Genomic DNA, 21,883 nt, shown 5'->3' with positions numbered 1-21,883 from the left:
CCGGGTTGGATTTCCCGTGAAATCCAGTGATGTGACTGACCTGCATGCGCACTCCAGAGTCTCTCGCCTCGTCTACTGACTTTGCACTCAACAGCGACACTGCAACTTTATTACATGGAGTCTGCTAATACTAAGAAACGACCAGCACAACACAACATCCACATAATAATAAAAAACAAACAAAAAGCACGTGTATGTCCGAGCACTCACTTGTAAACGTATTGGTTGCAATCTGAAACCTCACCGCTAGATGCCGCTGAAAACTGTAGCAAAGCCACATGTCCTATTCATCATGTTCATGTTTTTGTCTGCTTGACATGACCATACAAATTTGTGTATCTTGTATTAGATCAGTTACAATTTGTGCTTTGAGTTCAATTCTCTCATACTGGATGTTCAACATGGCTCCTCATGGCAAAGAACTCTCTAAGAATTTGAGAATCAGAATTGTTGCTCTCCACAAAGATGGCCAAGGCTATAAGAATATTGGTAACACCCTGAAACTGAGTTAATACATACAGAGGTATTCCAAGACGGGTTTCAATCGTAACCGGCCTCGCAAGGGTCGATCAAGCTGGCTTCAAAAAAGACGCATGAGGGCTGCCAGCATTGGTTTAAAGGTTGCAGAAGCGGAAGGTCAGCTTGTCAGTGCTCAGACCATACGCCACACACTGAAACAAGTCGGTTTGCATGGCCGTCATCCCAGAAGGAAGCCTCTTCTGAAGCTAGCTCAGAAAGCCCGCAAACAGTTTGCAGAAAGCAACCTGTCCAAGACCCTGAATTACTGGAACCATGTCCTGTGGTCTGATGAGACTAAGATAAACTTGTTTGGCTCAGATGGTGTCCAGAATGTGTGGTGACGCCCTGGTGAGGAGTACCAAGAACATTGTGTCTTGCCTACAGTCAAGCATGGTGGTGGTAGTATCATGTCCTGGAGCTGCGCTTCATTGAGGGAAACATGGATTCCAACATGTTGTGACATTCTGAAGCAGAACATGATGCCCTCCCTTCAGAAACTGGCCCGAACGGCATGATAACAACCCAAACACACCACCAAGATGACAACTGCCTTGCTGAGGAAGCTGAAGGTGATGGAGTGGCCAAATATGTCTCCAGACCTGAACCCTATTGAGCACCTGTGGGGCAACCTCAAGCGGAAGGTGGAGAAGCATCATGTGTCTAACAGCCAGCTAGATAACAATGTGCTCACACAAAATATTGACACTTTGGACACAGTTTTGACATGTTCACTCAGGGTGTACTCACTTCTGTTACCAGCTATTTTGACAATAGCTGTATGTTGAGTTATTTTCAGTACAGTACATTTTCAGGACAGAACATATACAGTATACTGCTATACAAACAGCACATATGACAACTCTAATATATATCCAAGTTTATATTTTAAAGTATTGTCCCTTGAGAAGATATACTAAAACGTTTGCTGAAATGTGAGGGGTGCACTCACTTTTGTGAGATACTGTACATCGCAGTACATTGTAGTTTTATGTACATTTAGGGGGCAGTGCTTAGAAAAATCTTAAAGATCTTTAAAAAAGCATGCAAATAAAGTATAGGAACCCGCCCCAGACACATTTCACCAGTCCTAATCCTATAAGCATTAATTATTCAAAGAATGGGCCTCCAAGAGCCATTAAAGACAAAAGGTGAGAGTCTCAGTGATCGGCCACATTTTACTTGCAATAAAGAAAACAGGAATTGGAAGAAACCTCTTCGTAGCAACTTTGCTTAACAGAATCATTAATTTGATGTCATCTTTACTTTAAATGCTAAATACTTCACCTTAGTTTTTCATGTGATCTTATGTCAGGACGTAGGGTCAGCAGATCTTAAACATTCTTAAATTTGTAATCCCACTCGTCAAGTAGAATAAATGTCACAAAAATTATGTAAAATATTGGTTATTTGGAAATTCTATTATCTTTCCATGAGTGTGTGTGTAATGAGATTTCATAAGGCAATATAAGTTTGCATGATAGGAATTTATTGCCATTGGTGCAAAGCTCTAAATATTGCATTTCAGAAGATAATGTTAAAATAGAAGTGTTAAAGATCCAACATAAATTCTAAATAAGTACATTTTAGTTACTTAAATATACAAATGTCTTATCAAACTGTGCATGGTCAAACATTTCAATATAATCTGTGCATTTATTCATCAAACAGTATGACTGCATGCAGAACTTTTATATGACCTTCAATTTAAAAAGAATTATTGAAATACCTTTGTTTACTTTTTGTTTGTCTTTTATCTCTGGGGACAGAGTAATCTGGCCTGTTTGTCCAGTTATTTATTCAAGTAAGAAAGTGAATCAAATATCTACATCTTCGAAACAAACAATAAAGGGCATGTTTTGCCGTGTAATATTATAAAGAAACATTTCAAATCACTCATTGCTCTACCATTTTAACTTAACATCCACAATGAGAGAAGCATAGCATTTTCACTCTAGCACATCTCAGGTCTCTTGGCTGCCCGGCAGCGGAGAACTTTGAGGAAACTGTCAATTTTGTGGGAATCCCTGCGGAAGCAGGATAACAGGAAATGGAAATTGACAAGTCGAGAGGTTTTATCCTGGCCAAGGGTGCTAATGGGAAAAGGGAGAGAGGACAGGTTGTCTGAGGATGAGCCCATCTGTAGAGAAGAGAGAAAGGGACAACAAATTAATCAACCCTGCTTAAAGGTGCATTTTAGATTTCTTTCTTTATATACAAAAATCATTCAGATTTACCTCATATTACCCTCTTACAATCAACATGCACAATATATGCTATGTGAGCTGTTCTAAAAAAGCGCACTCACCTTATGAACGACATGCTCCAGACCTGCACCCAGGCTGTTAATGTTGTCTTGCAGCTCTTTGGTCTTGCTGTTAATGCTGTTGCGTTCTGGATGTGCCAGGCTGGACGCTTCAGAGGAGAGGAAGGTGAGGGGATCGGACCACGCCAGCAGCAGAGACCGAGCCAAAGAAAGCAACTCATCCTCCTGCAGAAACAATCACATAAAACTTCATTCATTGCTCATCTGTTCCGCTTCCACACACAAGACCACAAGAGGTAGATGTTTACTTATGGTCGTCCCTGCCTGCACACATAGACAGTATATCCCTGCACATTGAAGTTGGTATTAAAGACGGAAGTTGCAATATTGTGATTTGATTTATATCCGAGTGAAACGGCCTCTCGAGCAAGAAAAAATGTGAGGTGCAACATGATTTTGTCCATTGGTGACTTGGACAAAGTCTCTTGAAAAAGACTTAACAGCTTGATTCATATACCCCCGGTTTCACAGACAAGGCTTAAATCTATACTAAAATGCACGTTTCAGCTGTTTTAACTGAAAGCAACTTGCACTGACATATTAGTCTATAAAATATGTTTCATTGTTGATATGTTTTATTGTTGACATTGTTTTATGTCAAGATCCACAAAAGTAATGTTTTATTTTACGGCATGTTTATAAAAGCTACTTAAATGTCTTTATTAAACTAAAGCCTAAACCTGGATTAATCTAAACCCTGTCTGTGTAATCAGGCCATGGATTTCTATTAGGATCTTTAAGAACTTTTTGAAGAGTCAAAGTGCTGGTTAAATGGGACTTTCAAAGGAGGGACAGAAATCTCTTAGACATTTCTTAATTTGTGTTATGAAGATAAACAAAAATCTCATGGATTTGGAACGACAGGAGGGTTAAGTACATGACCAAATTTTAATTAATTTTAATTCAATTTAATTTAATTTGGTGAACTATCACTTTAAGCTAAAATAACAGGCTGAAAAAAAAGTTGGAATAGGATCCTTAAAGGAGAACTCCGGTGCAAAATGAACCTTTGGTCTAATTACACATTGTTACCTAGTCAACCGTTATCTGAGATTTGTTTTCATGATTATCGAATGTAAATAGTTTTATCTCTAAAACCAGTTTAGCCTATAACGCTAGTATATGGGGCATGGAGTAATGACAAATAAAAATCGCTTGTTAATACCACTAACAAGGCTCAAAATAGCCCCACACTAACACGGTAGCATAATGAGGGTCCCTACATGTAAACCGAAGCATTGAGAACTTTGACAGTGTCCAGACAGTTTAATAAGATATTTTATACATACAGTCAACTTCACGTATACAAGCAGAATCCATCTTGGAAAAACAGACTCTATCAATCGATCTACGAACCACCGATCCAAATGCGCTGGACCATATGAGATTCTACACAGTTCAGCGCATTTGGATCGGTGGTTCGTAGATCGATTGATAGAGTCTGTTTTTCCAAGATGGATTCTGCTTATATACGTGAAGTTGACTGTATGTATAAAATATCTTCTTATTAAACTGTCTGGACACTGTCAAAGTTCTCAATGCTTCGGTTTGAAGGTAGGGACCTTCATTATGCTACCGTGTTAGTGTGGGGCTATTTTGAGCCTTGTTAGTGGTATTAACAAGCGATTTTTATTTGTCATTACTCTACGCCCCATATACTAGCGTTATACTAGCGTTATAGGCTGAACTGTTTTTAGAGATAAAACTATTTAAATTCGATAATCATGAAAACAAATCTCAGATAACGGTTGACTAGGTAACAATGTGTAATTAGACCAAAGGTTCATTTTGCACCGGAGTTCTCCTTTAAGTGTCACTGGCCCACCGGTGGGCCCAAAGTCACTACATATGTAAAATAGTAATATCCTATACTAAACCTAAACTAATCTTGACAAACTATATATCATTTCAAAGCTTACAATCTCTAGTTTGCATATTTGGTGACTGATTCTCAAAATAAATTACAATTTGCAACAAGAATATCTTCATACTCCTAAGGCATGTTCAGTCCTTTATTTTGCAATAGTGATGAACATGAAAAATCATGAAAGAATGGTAGAAACCTCAGTTTGTTTTCATGCCAAGAGTTCAAAAGATAGCATCCATTCAATTATTTTAGAAAAAAAAAAGGTCTGAATTTTTTTTCAATGTAAAGAAAAAACATATGGAAATAGAGGCGCCCTTATATGGGCAGTAATGGAGTCTAGTGAAAAAGTTTGGTACTGCGCCCAAACAAAATCTTACTGAAAGCTCATTTTTTGAGATATCAACCTAAAATTTGAAACAAAACTTGTTCAGATTTGTGGCTTTGATTTTTTTTTGCAGTTTTAGAGTCACCCAGGTTTTGAAAAAATATATTTTATATAAAATATGATTAATAATTTTTTTTTACATTGTACATTTTCATAAACTCAAACTTCTATAACTTTTTTCTGTTTCACTTTCTTAATTTATTTCACTTCTACAAACATCTGACAAATGTTTTCTTTAAAACAAGACCAATCTTGTGTCTATATTCCAAAACATTCTTGAATTACAAACATTTAAGTTCGGAATGTGCATTTTCATGTCTATTCAAAAAAAAAAGGGGGTGACATAATATTTGCAAGCTTTGTGAAGTATTTATTATATATAAATATATTATATTAACATCATATATAAAGTGTTTTAATTGTGTTTTTGTATAGTTGGTTTTACATTTTATATAAATGTTATTATAATGACTATATATAATCATTTAGTTAAAATTAAAATATTTTATTTATATTATCCTGCATAATATTTTTCATATTTGTAATTTAACAAAAATCAATACCGGTATTTATTTGATACAAAAAATAAGTTGGAATAGGAGAAAGTATTTTTACATTTTAAAAAGTGTAAGATGGATTGCATGTGTGCTCTTACCGGCACTTTCAGGGCTTGGTCTTTGTCGTTGGGAATTTGAAGGGAGGATGTGTGGCACATTGACGGACGGGGCATCATTACCCTCCCAAGAGGAGGAAAGTGAGAATCCTGTGGTCGAAAGGTTTATATAAAAAAACAACCAACATCAAATCAATGAACAAAATACCTATTTGGATAAAATTTAAGTAAAAAACAACCCAGTGTGCATGTAACTGTCACACACACACAATGGACTCTTCGTCATTCCTTGCTACACTCTCACCACATTACACCAGCATACCTCAAGATTCTCATCTTCTCACTTGGCCTTCAAGCACCCCTGAATTTGATCACAGTCTCGTCAATGCATTAAAAAAGACACTCACTCAGTAAACTCATTGTCTGGTCACCATTATTATGACTACAGATACCAACCTGAAAAAGATTACTTCCCTGTTCACCATCGTATTCCATTCCAGCATTGTTATCTGCCTGTTTGTCCTCTTCTTTTGTGTTCCTGTTTAGTAGGGATGGGGAAATGAAGCCTCAGAAATGAAGCTTTCCCCTGACTGTTTCAGGAAAAGATTCAAAGGGCAGCGGTTCTTAATCGGAGGAGGGTCGCGAAGAGATAGCTGGTGGGTCGCAGGATAACTTTTATTTTGAACGTATGTATAAAGTACCCGCCTAGTAGCACCACCTACCAGAGACATGATATAACAAATTAACAGGTGATTGGTTTATAGTCATAGCTGGACTGCTGATTAGACATGGAGGAATTTTTAATTGGTGCTGACAAAAAGCGTCCAGTTGAGAACAAGGAAAGAACGCCTAAAGAAAAGACAAGTACTCGGAATATGGCTTCACTTAGGCCTAGCGATCAGGTTTTTTTTTTCAACCACAGTATGTGATTTGTGGCAAGGTGATAGCAAAATGCTAAGACACTTGACAACTAAACCCGAATCACTGCTGACAAAGCCACTTGGATTTTTCCAATGAAAACTACAGGAGCTATGTGGTCAAAAAGCACTGCTACAGAAAGCCACCAGGGTGAATGATAGGGCTCTACGCATCTTGTTGTTTATTTCTCATTGGATTGCCAAAACTGAGAAGCCACGCAATTTAGGTGAGACTTTTTTTTTCTACCCTGAGCTGAAGAGACTGTTTCTGTTATGTATGGACAAAGTGCTGCTGATCAATTAGCATTGATTCCAGTCTCAAATGATACGGTGACTAGTTGTATTGGGCGAATGGCAACAGATGTGAAAGGGCAGATAATCACGAAAATCCAGCTTATTTTCTCTCCAACTTAACAAGAGCACCAATATTGCAGGAGAAGCACAATTAATGGTTTGCGTTAGATTTGTCGGTGAAGGACAAATTACGGTGTATTTTCTGTTTTGTCGCCCTCTTCCCGAACATGCAACAGGTGAAGAACTTTTTGCCAGATTGGATTAATTTTTACGTGAACGTGACATTTAATTGAAGAACTGTGTGGGTATTTGCTCCAACAGAGGACGGGCAATGACTGGCGCAAACAGTGTATTGATGAGAAAAGTACAGACTGTCCCTCTATTTTTAGTATAAACGCATTGCATGATACACAGGCAAGCCCATGCGGCTAAGAAAATGCCACCTGTTATGAAACAAGTGATGGATGAAGCAGTCCACACAGTCAATGTGAAAAATACAAGCCATTATCATTACTACTTACCTGTTTGATCTGGATCCATTGTCTTACCTGTATGCTCATCTGTGTCTTTAAAAAACCTGCTTTGGGTTCTTTCCATCATTCATTGCTGGGTTTTGCACTATGAACCCAGCAGGCACCGCCAACATTCTGCACTCCCTGATTTAGCTACTCGGTGTCCTTGACGAGTCCCTGTTCACCCTCACCCAAGATGGCCATGCTGGGATAAGTTCCTTACATCTTTTGGAGTGGGATGGGTGACATACTCGGCCAGATGTTACTGTTGAGTGAGGGTCATAGTTCCCGGGTGGACTTCAGTGATTACACCCTGTGGGTTTGTGGATCTTCACACAGTGGGGAAAGTGGAGGAGCAGACCCACCAGCCCATCTTCCCAGTACAAGTATCTCCGTCTTGGCTCCACGCTCCCTCTGCTCCACCATGGTCTATCATCCCCCAGGCTCCGCCTATGCTCCCTCATCCCTCTGGCCCCACCTGGCTGGCACAGATTTGGACTTCTTTGGATCTCCTGCTGTGCCTCGACCCATCACTCCTCTGGCTCCGCTGGGCTCTTTCCGGTTCTGCCATCATCCTCAATCGCACAGATTCTGCCCAGGTCTGCCAATTGATATCCTATCACAGTCTCGTCAATACCCTATAAAAGACACTCACTCCGTTAACTCCTTGTCTGATTACAATTGTCCCTTCGCAGGGAGTTTGACAGGCGATCTGACCAATCATAACTCACCATTTGCCGAATCCGCCATTTTTGTCCGACAAAGCAGTCAGGAGAGTTAGTAGATTAACGTAACGGATTTGAACTTGAAAAACGGAGTGTACTGACGTCTTTCCGCGGTTAAAACTCCTTATGTTCATTCATGTTTATTTGATGCTATAAATTAACTAGAAGGAAGAGATGATCGGTTCACGAGCAGCATTAACTGATGCTCTACAGCAATCTGTCACGACACAATAAAGAGCCACAAAACGGAATTTATTGTTTAAATTTCTTTAAAAAATGACCAAATATGAAGGTTGAGACTTTGTTTCATATTAAAAGTAACCTAGTCTGTCCTGTATGTCAGCACGTTGTCAGTGTATTTTTCACTGCGTGAGAATATGGTGTAGAGTGGGAGCTGTGTAGCTTGTCGGACATAGCAGCAATAACTAAAGGGGGAGGGTCTTTGCGAACGGTCAATTATGACTACAGACTCTACATTCTGTGAATAATATCAACCTGAATAAATACTTGCCTGTTCTCCATCTTCCATTCCACTCCAGCATTCTCATCTCCTCGTGTGTTCCTGTATAGTGAGTGTTACTATCATCCAAGTACTCTATTGTATACTGCTCTGCCTTTACCATTACTACTGTTTGATCTGGATCCTGTTTGGTCTGGATCCTGTTTGGTCTGGATCCATTATCTTCCCTGTAAAGTCCCCTGTGTCATCAATAAACCTGCTTTGGGTTCTTTCCATCACCCATTGTCTGGGTCAACGTTACTGTAACAATATAACAATAATTTTTCTTTTTTACGAGGGTGTTTAGTACTGACCAGGTCATTGGTGAGAGAGGTGCTGAGGGAGTGAAGTTTGTCTGAAAGTTGAGAGGCTCTTTCCAGTAAATCATTTAGACCGACACCATTGATTGAGACAAATGCACACATCAGGACAGTTACTGAAAAGGAAAGAGAAAAAGGAACAGTTAAACAGTATTGTCATCAGGAGTATGGACAAAGAAGAAAGGTAGATAGAGGGAGCTGAAATCAAGTAAGCATGAACTAAAAAGGGAACGTAACAAGGGAGTAGAGATAGTGTAAAATGTGGTGGGGAAAGGTTAGATTGAGGAAGATAAGGGTTGCTTACCTGCAAAGTATAGTCTAGATCCTTCAGCCATCATTTTAACTGGATTCTTTATTCTCTTACTTGAATCTTTGCAGTCTGTGTTCCTCTCCTGAGTGTTTCATTATATAGACCTACTCCTTTCATTTGGGTATGCAGTAAGTTTTACACTCCAGGTGTATTGTTCCTGAACTAGTTCAGTCCTGAAACTAATGAAAAACATTGTTTTGAGAGTTTGGTTAATCAATATTGATAAGCTGCTTGAGTAGATACAGGACACCGGATGGTAAAATTCTCCAGCAGTCACATGAAGTGCCAAATAAATAAATGTAAAACATTATTTCTTTTAATTATGGAGAAACTTCTGAATGAGCTTAGTTCTAGTGAAACGTGGATTTTGGTGATGTGTGTTTTTGTACTTCAAAAAATGTTCAGTGTGATTCGATTACTTTAGAATCTTTAGGATATCTGAATGGAAGACCAAATGAAAAATGATACAGTTCTCTAGACTGCACCACTCTGGAGGTACCCATTCTGCACTCTTGCAGCCATGTGCCGTTTAAAGAAAGTCTACACATTACAGACCCTTCCCCCATGTGGAAACTCAAATTTGTCATGTCCTGCTGTGGACTGAGGGCTTTTATGCCCTTTTTGTTTCTTTTATTTCCTTTCCTGGTTTATGTAGGCTATGTCTGAATGTGCTGGTTAAACCCAAATCTTATGAAAGTGTCCTGTTCTATGTTGCCTTGTTTTTGTTGTTGTTGTTTATCTGAACATTTTTCCCTGTCTGTGTGGGGAAATTCTTCTGTTAGACTCCCCCATTCGAATTGTAGGAATGTACAATTCATTCAGAAAACACACACTGTCCATAGAGATAATGATTTTTGTCATGTACAAACTATTCTCTCCCCTAAACCTAACCCCTAAACACAACCCCTAAACACAACCCTCACAGAAAACCTACCCTTTTCATTTTCAAAAGACATTCTGTATGGTTTATAAGCTACTGAAATGTAAAACTTTATTTCACATTTTATTTAAGAAATGTTGTTAAAATCATTAATTTATTCTGTTAGCTCAAATTGGCTTAAACTATATTTATATATAGCCTACCTTTCATATATTTCAGGGAACTTACATTTCACATTTTAGGGAACTTATAATTTGACAAACCCCTAAAGACCTCATCAGTGTAGACCCCCACCCCACTGCAATAACATTATGTATTGAAGGACAACAATTCCAGTAAACAGCTTTGTAATATTAAAGCGAGATACGTTTTTGTATCTAGTGTGTCCGCTGCATTATGGGGCGTTTCTCCTCCTCAAAGACTCCTAGAGAAGGAGGCGTGGATCCAGTGGCTATTCAGTTCAACAATATTCATTTTGTTTTCCAGGCAGTTAACTCTTGCCAGATCCTTCCGGACTGCAGATCCAGGTAAAGTAATTGGTTGGCATTTCATGCAAATGTAATTAAAAACACTTCAGCTCGTTGACAGCAGTGTAAATACACATATGCATTAGAGTTGATTGTTCAGAGAACACGGCGTTCTGGTCGCAGTTTAGTACCTCCGTCATTTTCAGAAGTGCCTGTTGCTTTCAGTCATTTGTTCCTACAGGTTTTATCGCATAGGGCTACTCTTGATTTAGACCCACAGTTAGGCTTAATCAAGCTTAACTTTTCAACTGACCGTTGAGGAGGTGAGTTGTTGTTGCAGAGATCCGCAAAAGTTTCAAATATTCGAGAAGTAACAGGTATGCCTGAAACGTTCTTTTGTTGCAGTTAAAAGTATCCACTTCACATGCCGATTGCGTTTTTAAAAGAATGCCAAGATAGGTAACTTATCAGCGTTACGAATTTGACATTAATGAAACAGGCATTTTAGCCTTAAAATAATTGTTTATTCAGAGAACACAATGCAAACAAAAAAAGAGAAATAAACTAAGGTGAAAAAATTACAATGCAAATAATTCACTTAATAATTCAATAATTCAAATATATTGTAAAATAATGTAGGCTAATAGCCTGTAGGCCTACTTTTAAGTCCTGTATTGTTGATATGATATACATTTCTTGTTGTGCATCCAACCCAAACTGCGTCAAAGTGACATTAGTTTAAGTTTAGGCCTATTTTAATTGATTAGACGGGTTTTGCATCCGTAGCAAGGCAACATTTTGAACCAAAAGCTGAGAAAATTGCGTTTTTGTCAAAGACTATGTCCGAGCTTCAGTAAGCCAAACACATTTTGGCCTCGGGGCTCGAGGTCCGAGGCTTTGGCCCCGCCCTGCACGTATCACTGGCTCTGATGGCCCGACAGAGGAAAAGCGGCTACTGTGGTGCACAACTAACAATAGTTTAAAGGGGAAGTTATAAATACTATGTGATGCGCTCTAAAGTGGCTCGTTTTGACTTATTTCTTCTTCTTTTTTTACCTCCTATGACGTCGTAGCCTATTATTAGAAATATTATTTAATTAAACAGTTTACATGATTACTACTGATTACATTAGTATAGCCTACATAAATGTAAATATGGAGAATTTTGTTTGTTTTTAAGTTTAATACCTAAAAATGGTTAAATAAAAAAAACTGTAAAACAATATTTTTTATTAAAAAAAAGTTTTTATTTAATCTTTTTGTTTGATTTCAAAATTTGTGTATACTCATGTACACCCCTGATGTATCTGTAAACCTTTTAAACCAATAATGGAAATATAATAAATTGGATGTAATTTAAATTCTGTTGCTTTTAAATGAAAACAGCTGGTGCTTGAGAATCCTTGAAGCAGTGCACATGTCATGAAAACATGTTGCCATTAGGGGGTGTCCATGCACAGTCCATGACATAACACAGCAAATAGTGCCGCTTTTCTGTGTCCAAATGCAAGTTTCTCTGCTGCATACTTCTCATCGTACTTGGTTACTCACTATGCTTTTAGGTGAAGAAAGAAGCACAATTATTTGCTTTTTTTGTGTTTGAAGGACAAAACTTTTAAAACAGTGTCTTTGCTGAGTATGGTTGAAGCCGGTCACTTGTTTGATCTCTTGCGCATGCACACATATGTGCTCTCTCATGTCACCCCCCCCCCCCCCCCCCGTACACACTCCCCCTCCCTCTTGCCAACTCTAACTCCCCATTCTCTTCTTTTCTTCTGCACATGCAACCACAGGAGCGCACAGAGCAGGCACGCATAAACACCAACACCATAGACCATGTCGGACTCAGAGACTGCAGCTCCTGCCGAGACCCCTGTCCCAGCACCCTGTGTGGCCATCAAGGCAGATTTAGACAAATGGTAAGTGACTAGGATAGCAGTCATGTATAGTCCATAATACTGGTCCGTTCTGCAACCCTGTATGGACCGCATGAATATTTGTTAAATTCTGATTCTTCAATATGTAGGTTTATTCCAACATAGCTTTATTGTAGGTTTCAAATAGTTCGGATCGTGGTGGGATTTACGATATTCAGTAGAATTATGATTTGCTGTGTAAATTCTACATTGTGATGGCGATCCAAAATGGAGGGAAGGAAGGACCTTTCGACGAATGCGAAGTGAAAGGTTTGCGCAGGGGGATCCAGTATTTTTAATAAGATGTAACTCAATTAAGTTTTGTGAGTTTTTTAAATGGTTTGATTGGTGTCAGTTTTATCCAAGTTGGCAGCAGCAGTGGGGGGGTTGACGGGGTTGCTCATTAAGATAATTCTGTTCTTCAGTTCTTCCTCACGGCTGATTGGCTGTTGGGAATGTGTCTACGTCATACTTTTCCTCTCGCTCATCCTCCCATCCCTGTTTTACCCTCTCAGTCTTCGCCATTTCTGTCCCTGCAGTCTCCATAGGGGTCATGTTCGCTTTGTCATGTTTGAGAGTTGACCACTTAAATGAGAGGGAATTACTGATGTTTGCGAATAAACCTTTTCTCTGTTTTTCCTTGCCCTCCCACTTATGGTTATTGTTGGTTTTATATCCTGAAAATGAAGGGGATTGTGATGGCAAGTGATGAACGTTAATTTGAAATGTTATGTCTTCTCTACTTTTTATGGTTTCATTGTGTACCCTTTCTCCTGATCATTGACACCAGCCATTGCTCAAGCTGTATTTTGACCCGAATCCCCACACCCACTTACCCACCCAAAAATGCAGATTGGCTGCTTTTGGTGTTTGTAGTGTCGACAGGCCACGGCAGCATGAGAACGCAGATAAGGTTGCACATACCCTGACCTTTGGTGTGCTAGGACCTGATAGGGGGAGGGTGTGGGATTAAGAATTTGGTTGAATAATGTGTCACTGTTCCATCGGCTGAAAAAAAAAAAAAAAGTTTATTTGAATTTGCAAACATCAGTAATTTCCTCTCATGTGAGCAGTCACCACTCAAACATGAGAATGGGAGGCTGCATGGACAAACATGACTGAGACTATTGGGAAAAATATGGAATGGCAGAACTGTGAACAGTTGAAACTCAGTTTGTCATTGACCTTTCTGTGATCATTTTGACCAGCATCTTGCATGTGTTGCTGAATGTTTAAACTCACTGAAGGCCGACCTTTAAGTAACGTACACCACACTGGTATTTATAGTGCACTTGTACCTGGTTATGTGTAGATGTGTGTTTCTGTTATTTATTTTACACTGACATGTTCTATTTACTGGATCATTTTACACCTGGTCTAAGCATGTCGCAGTGGCCATCTTGTCTGTTTTTTTGTCACGCTACTCCACAAAGGGGATTCATCATGGGCTTTAAAACCAGAAGAGGATTACCGTTACAGGTTTAACCCCAGAAGCTATGGGAGAATGTATCTGGTTGTGTGTTGTGGAACATTTGACCTTCAGATCTCTTGTTGCTGCTCTCTGGCAGTGTAAAATTGTGCAATTCATATGACCTTATGACCTTGAGGTGTTCTCTATATTTTTACTAACTCAGCCATAGAGTTAGGATACAGCCATTTTGTTCTAGGTGTGTCCTTTACGAGAATTATAATGCAAAGCAAAAGTTAATCTATCACACTCAAAGCAATTCCCCCCCTCTCATTTATGTTAGCATGCCCGTTCCTGTAGCAGTTGGAATGCATTATTCTAGTTTTGCAGAAGCCCCCCTCAGGGTAAACAGTGTTACTCAATCTATCAATAAACCAAGACCTGTGGTTTATCAGCACAGGATGAGCTTAGTTGTAGTAGCTCCACATGGAGCTCATCTACTAATCAATTGCACATGGACTCAATAGTTATTAGATTCTAATTGAATTTTCCTATAGCTCAAGTAAAACTATCCAATTTTTAGAGTACTATTTCCTATTTGTTGTGTTTAAAAGCACTCCTGAGCCGTGCCCTTTTTCCTTTTGCATTATATATGTGGAGGACTGGCCATCATGTGAATTATTCAGTCTTAATTTGGGGAAGGTGATCATCATCTTTCCATTTGACTGTTCATTTTTGCTATCCTTGTAGTTTTACACCCCAGAATAAAGTGTTCCAATATTTGACTCCCAAATACTTTGGTTAATTGAATGAACTTTTGCAGTGATTTAACACATTTTAAACAATGTATCTGTCTTGAAGTAATTGTTCACCCAAAAATGAACATTCTGTCATCATTACTCCCTCATGTGAAAACGAACGATTCCAAATGTTGGTAACCAAACAGTTTAGATTTCCATTGACTTCCATTGTATGGACAAAAAAAAGAAAGGTTTCTCAGAACATCTTTTATGTTTCACAGAAGAAAGTAAGACGTACAGTTTGGGAACAACATGAGAGAGAGAGATAGTAAATTATTACAGAATGTTAATTTTTGGGTGAACTACCCATTTAATACTAGCGTTTAAATAGATTGTGCTTAAACCATTTCTTTTTATACCACAGGTTAAAGTGTTTCAATATTTGACTTCCAAATCAAAAAGAACCATGTTCTGGTTATGAAGTTTTATGTAACAAAGTTCGGGAGGAGCATGTTCAGGTAATCATCCAATCAGCACGAGAAGGAGCCAGTATAAATAAAGCCTTTCCTTACCTCCTGTCTCATGACTAATTTCTCAGCATCCCACCTCCACCCCTTCACCCCACATTCGGCTGGGTCCGTTCATAGATACCTATGATCTCTAAAGTTATGGGGAGAGTACTCTGGGGTCGGGCCGAATTCTGAGCTCAGAGCCCTCCCCCCGGACAGCAAGCCAAATACGCATTATAATATTACATCAGATTTCATTAACATGTAAACTCGTGAACATTATATGCAGACCAAAACATGAGTGGTTTTCCAGTTGACCTAAAATGGTTTTGTGATCTCCAGTTATTGGTCGTTGAGGATAAGGACATAATCTGACCCTAAATAAAAGTTTTGTACAATAGAAGGCAGCTTGTCTCGCACTGTTGATTAGTCTTGTTTCACAATGGTCCGTTCTCCCCTTGCATTCTCCTCTCTGAATCCCTGAAGTATTAAAATGGCTGCCATATAAAAAGGAAATGCCCTTGGCGAGTGCAATCCCCCATGCATCCATATACCTACGTCACATGGCTCATTAGAACCGGTCTGCATAAGGCTCTTTATATTTCAATTGACCAGCTGTGTGTTACATCACTGCTCACTGAGGAGAGGGAGAGCTCGCTTATGTCAGCGTGTGAGATGCAGCAGATGATCTGTGGGGGAGGAGACACTGAAATAATTTTCTAACCAGTGGAGGGGCTCTCTCTGTCACGACATCTCCCTCTTTTAGCAGTAGGCATGTCTCTTTTTCATTACCTGCTTGCTTCGTCACGTGATTCTCGTTCAGATGGATTATCTGCCTCCCTCTCTTTGCAATTTTTCCCCTCCCTTTGCGCTGTTATTCCAGCCCTCGTTTTCGCTCCATCACTCTAATGCAGTGTGTCAGTGTCTGCCGTTGTTTGGTGTGGAGAGGCTCAAATAATCTCACTCGCACAAATGGATTCATTCTATCTCATTCAGTCCCAGTAGACTCCGGCCTGTCATGAATCCACATTTTATGACTAAAGACACAACCAAAGTTATGTATGTCTTTACAGTATTTGGTACAGAACCTTCATACTTTTTATGGAGTCGTGTGTGCTTCAGAGTGACAAATCTTTTTTTGTCAGCAATTTTTCTGTTGTATATGTGATATGTTGATGTGAATTAGTGTGTGTATATAGGCCTATGTGTGCTGAGTAATGACCGTGTGTTCTGTGTGCTTCAGTGTAAAGGAGAATGGCGAGGAAGCGTGTAAGGAGCTGATGGAGGCATTTGCTGCCTGTCTGAAGAGCAATGCTGAGGCTTCATGAGGAGCTCAACATGTAGGAAAAGTAATGCATATTAACTTGCTTTATTCCCCTTAACTTTGTCAGATGTATAAGAAATATATTTTATTTATGTCAGTTCAGGCGTTATCATGTACTGTGTCACAGTGTGGAACATTTAGATTGGAATGGTTTAATAATTAGGGATACACAGATATAACATTTATTTAAAAATAAATGTATTGATTTAAAAAAAAATAGTTTAACTTCATGATTGAGACAACTTTTTTCAATGTATTTAAAATTAATTTCTACTAATATAAAAATAGTCAAGAGCTCAATCGCATTGTTGAATTTTGTAACTGTCATCATATTTGTGTTTGTTCTCAGGGGTTTCCTGCACTGAGTCCTCCACCTTCCCAGCATTCCCTGTAGCTCATGGCACTGGACTAAATGATGGGGTTTGGGGTTTGGCAGCAGAGACCATACTTGTCTCTTCCCTTCTCTACTACTCATGTGAAGCTTACAAGGATTCCAACAACCACCAACCGCCCCTCCCCTTTTATGGCTGTTTGTATAGATCTGTTTGTTGACAGTTTGGAAGACCTCATGATTTGATGTAAATTATGTGTCTCAGATGCTTACAAAATTGAATAAAGATTTTAAAATGATTCAACATTGTAACTGAATTTGTTTCTCAAACAAAAACGTCTCTCATTAACTCACTTAGCAGATCCTACCTAGCCAAAGGTGACTTCTAATGAGTCCCTTTGGTTTTATTTATATACCGGTTCAAAACTTTAAGGTGGCTGCAGTGTAGTGGATTGTAGGCAAGGATTATGTAGATCTTTGTAATGGGTTTAGGTGAACTAAGGAAGGAGATTAGAGTGTTAGTGACATTGGAAAGCTTAAACTCCTCACTTTGACTCATTAAGACGCACACAAATACACCCATTCAAATCCCCAACTGCACTGATCTCATCATTCAATCAATCAGATCTAAGGCACTTTCCTGAGCTGATGTATTTGCAAGCAAGCCAGAGGTGTGAAGACTTGGTCTATAACCAAGAAAAACTAAATCCTAAGGGTTTGGACTATGTTCACACATGTAGTAAAGGCTGCTTTCGTCCCATTTACCGGTAGTTCAAAACAAGAAATGTGAGATAATTAAGATAATAGCCTTGTCACGTCAATTTCACCGCTTGTATAAGCAGAGAAAATGCTGATTATAGTTGGATGATGATGTTCATGAAGGACTGATCAAATGTTGAGATTGTAACATGAGAGTTAAAGAGTTTGTGAGTTAAAGAAAAGATAAGTAATTAAACAATAAAAAAGTTTTAAAAAGTACAATTCCATTTTTTAATAGAAAATAAAAGAATTTAAGAAATAAAGAAAATACTTTGTTTACCTACATGTCACAATTAACTTTCAACAGAGCCATGCGTGAACATGAATGTGTTTTTAGATTATTCAAATTCAAAAGATTTTAGGACAAAAGGCTTCCGTTGACAAAACAGATATGGAAATCCTGTTCTAGATGATACATGAATTGTGATATCAGAGGTCGATGTGAAACAAGTTTGTTGATGGTAATGTACGGTTTTACTTCTATAATCTTATTTCAGTCATTTTAAGGCACTATAACAAAAGAGCTTAAAGGTGAATGCAAAGTTAATCACTACCTGTCATGGTTTGCTTTATGCAAAATATGATACATATTTTTATTTGTTTCCATGCATAGTCAATGCAGGTGTCACGCTCAGTTGCAGGAAGGAACAATAAAATGATGATCAGGTAAAACAGCTTTAATAATCCACGATTCCACACTCAAAAAACTCCAATAACAACAGGCAGACAAACTGTTTTACAAACTCTGCTGCATTAACGAGACAGGACAACTGAGGAGGAGTGAACAGACAGCAACTTAAGCCAAATTAATGAAATAATGATAAACACCTGTGCTGATTAAAGGAATTACCATGACAACAACTAAAAAATCGCGGGAAAACGGAACACAGGAAACCAGTGAAAACAACTAAAAGTCCATGATAATGAAACTAATGAATGTTTGTGACAGCATTACATGAGAGAGAAAAAATAAAATGATATACAATCTTAAATTGAATAAGACCAATATGGGCTATATATTATAGACCCATTGATAACTTTTTTTCCCACATTCAGCCTTATATTTGGAGAGCATCTTGCGAGACGGACTTGAGCTCTGCATGTTTAAAAAAGGCAAAGGTTTACGACACTTGATCTCAAGAGTCAAGACTCCGTGACCGTCGCTATGGAAACAAAGACGCTAAAATACAATCACGCGCAAATTAGCTTCTCTACTAATTTTATTTTGTGCAATTGATTTCTTAATATTTGCTATAGTATTCTACTACTCCACACTGCAGAATCCTTATGAGCTATGTGTTGGCCTATGTAAAATATGGGACAAATCGCGATTTCATTTAACCATGAAATGGGATGATCTTGTATTTTACTGGACTGGTGGCAAGGTAACCCTATATTAACTTTAGGCCTACTTAATGTCTTAACTTAATTGTAAAACTCTCGTAAGCTATGGGGTAGCTAGGCCTACTATTCACAGCCTAAGCCTTGTTATAGGCTACTCAGAAAACCCATGTTAAGATTAGCCTATGATTGGTTTGAGTGCCAAACTCCCCCCTTAAACCTTATATCTTAATCTCATGTCCTCCACTTCTACAGTATTTTTTTTTTCTGGTCTAGTTGCATTCACTCATTTCCCAAAGTCATCTTGAATGTTGAATTGTGCTACAACTGAGAAAAAAAGAAAAAAAAAGAAAAAGAAAAAAAAACCAGAGAGAACACGACATAAGCTGACTTCATAATGTGTGTATGATTTTCCTAAAATGTTTTGCTAGCATTATGGTGATTACTGTTCCCTTTAGTTGGGCACTTAAATTGTTTATAGGCTTGTAATTATCTTCCTATTGATGCAGCGATTCAACAAGAAATCAGTTATTTGTGATTTCAAAGGAGGCTAGTTGGCCAAGTTATTATTTTTTCACAATAACAATTTTATTTCCTGTTTTTGTTGTGCTGCTACTGATACAAGATAGCAAATCACGTTAAAACATATTAAAACAAAGCAATTGCTTTATTTATTCACGCCACAATGCACTCTGGGAGTCATTAATTGAGTAGCTACACGAAGTCAAGAGTAAATCTAAAGTAAATTATTACAGTTCTTTTTTAGTTACTTGAATGCTTTTGTAAATTGTCAGCCTACAACATACTATTCCATTTTTTAAGGCAATTCACACCCTGCTTTCTACGAATGTCCTACATCCATTTCCATTTTAAAGTCGACATGAACACCTGAACACAATACACAGAGGAGTGAGAACAGAGGTATTTTCGGTTGTGAAGCTGCTAGACTAGATAAGAAGGTGTGCTGTTGCTTGGAGGTCTGCCAGACAGGTAGAAGAAATAACTTTAGAAAACTTTGTGAAGCATGTAGGAAGGTTAATATGTTTGAACTTGAGAAGACTTATGTGAGGGAAACTAGAGCTAAGTGAGTTGAATGTCCAGGTGAATTCAACAGGAATCACTTGCTGATCTCAATCACATAACACAGTCTAAGAAACACTGAAGTCATATAGCCAAATTTGCCCAGTGGCCTCTGTCCATCATGGCTTCCTAATCATCCTCATATATAATTGGCTTCATCACTCTGTCTCCTCTCCACCAGTAAGCTGGTGTGTGGTGGGCGTTCTGGCGCAATATGGCTGCCGTCGCATCATCCAGGTGGATGCTGCACATTGGTGGTGGTTGAGGAGATTTCCCCCTTGTAAAGCGCTTTGAGTGCCGACAAAAGAGCTATATAAATGTAATGAATTATTATTATTATTTATTATTATAGTCAGAAGATGTGACAACTTTCAAATGTGGACCCTTGAACTGACACAAGATGCAATATATATTTAGTTATTTATATATATTTGCAATATATTAGTTTCATATAATATAGCCTATTTAAAAATATCTTAAATATAAGAGATCAAAAGAGCTAATGCCCCCTGCTGTCTGGACCAAGACAACAGGCAGTAGCCTATATAGGACTACGATCCGTTTCGCTATGACAAATGTTTCTGGGTAAGATTAACCCTTTAAGTGTCACCCCCCTTTTTTTGAATATACATGAAAATGCACTTTCTAAACTTAAATGTTTGTAACTCAAGAATGCTTTGGAATATGGATGTAAGATTGGTCTTGTTTTAAAGAAGAAAATTGGCAGATTTTTGTAGAAGTGAAATAAATTAAGAAAGTGTAACAGAAAAAAAGTTATAGAAGTTTGAGTTTATGAAAATAAAAAACAATAAAAATTTAATTATTCATATTTTATATAAAATATATTTTTTCAAAACCCTGGTGACTCTAAAACTGCACAAAAATCAAAGCCAAAAATCTGAACAAGTTGTGTTTTAAATTTTAGGTTGATATCTCAAAAAATGAGCTTTCAGTAAGATTTTGTTTGGGCGCAGTACCACACTTTTTCACTAGTTGACATTACTGCCCATATAAGGGCGCCTGTATTTCCATATATGTTTTTTCTTTATTTCTAAAACATTTTCAGACCTTTTTTTCTAAAATAATTGAACAAATGCTATCTTTTGAACTCTTGGCATGAAAACAAACTGAGGTTTCTACCATTTTTTTCATGATTTTTCATGTTCATCACTATTTCAAAATAAAGGACTGAACACCTTAGGAGTATGAAAATATTATTGTTGCAAATTGATAAATTACAGCTCCTCTGTAATATATTTTGAAAATCAGTCACCAAATATGAAAACTAGAGATTGTAAGCTTTCAAATTATATATAGTTTGTCAACCTCTTGCCTGAACACGCCCTATGACTCTGTCTCTACTGCCACCTAGTGTTCACACATTGAATGGCAGGGATGGAGTTTTAATTTCAGCAATTAAAAAAGTAGTTTTATTGGAGAACATACAGTTTCTTAATCTTGCTTGCTTAAACCTGGCATTTTGTAGCCTACTATAAATATTGTTGGCTTTGTGACGAATTATGTTCCTCTTTTTGCAAGTCAGTTTGGATATGAGGGTCTGCTGTAAATGTATCAAGGTTAATAATACCCTGTAATGATGCTTAACCCTGTAAGGTTGTGGTTATATTTTTTTATACAAAAAAAGAAAAAGTAAAAAAGGTAAAAATAAAATAAAAAGATTAGTGTATTTAGTGCATAAATTATGACAACAAATGGATTGAAAACATTTACCTAGCCTATCAAAAATGGGTTCAATAATGCGAGAGACGTGCTCTCGGGCGGAAATGGGGTGGGGGTTTTAGTATGACGAGCATATTCGATGGGAATCGCGAAAGGGAGGAGAC

The 21,883-nt window shown here is 38.0% G+C and overlaps 1 protein-coding gene and 1 long non-coding RNA gene across 3 annotated transcripts; one reads left to right on the top strand and one right to left on the bottom strand.

The window, feature by feature from the left end:
- Positions 1-1,985: 1,985 nt before the first annotated feature.
- prl (prolactin) lies at positions 1,986-9,463 on the bottom strand. The gene is made up of 5 exons (XM_079609838.1): positions 9,279-9,463; positions 8,969-9,090; positions 5,750-5,857; positions 2,825-3,007; positions 1,986-2,656 (listed from the first exon to the last, which is right to left on the bottom strand). Exons 1-5 carry the CDS (start codon positions 9,310-9,312, stop codon positions 2,471-2,473), a joined length of 633 nt encoding a protein of 210 aa, XP_079465964.1. The 5' UTR covers positions 9,313-9,463; the 3' UTR covers positions 1,986-2,470.
- LOC306996908 lies at positions 6,431-17,158 on the top strand. 2 transcript variants are annotated; one of them, XR_013797202.1, is made up of 5 exons: positions 6,431-6,851; positions 10,651-10,691; positions 12,425-12,550; positions 16,448-16,553; positions 16,878-17,158. It is a non-coding gene; the product is annotated as an uncharacterized lncRNA (long non-coding RNA). The 2 variants fall into 2 exon arrangements; XR_013797203.1 differs by lacking the exon at positions 6,431-6,851 and having other exon boundaries at positions 10,603-10,691.
- Positions 17,159-21,883: the final 4,725 nt, after the last annotated feature.

Source organism: Phoxinus phoxinus (assembly GCF_949152265.1).
Source record: "Phoxinus phoxinus genome assembly, chromosome: 1".
Classification (NCBI taxonomy): Eukaryota; Metazoa; Chordata; class Actinopteri; order Cypriniformes; family Leuciscidae; genus Phoxinus; species Phoxinus phoxinus.
The sequence above is the reverse complement of the archived record's forward strand: the minus strand, read 5'-3'. Positions and strand labels throughout refer to the sequence as shown.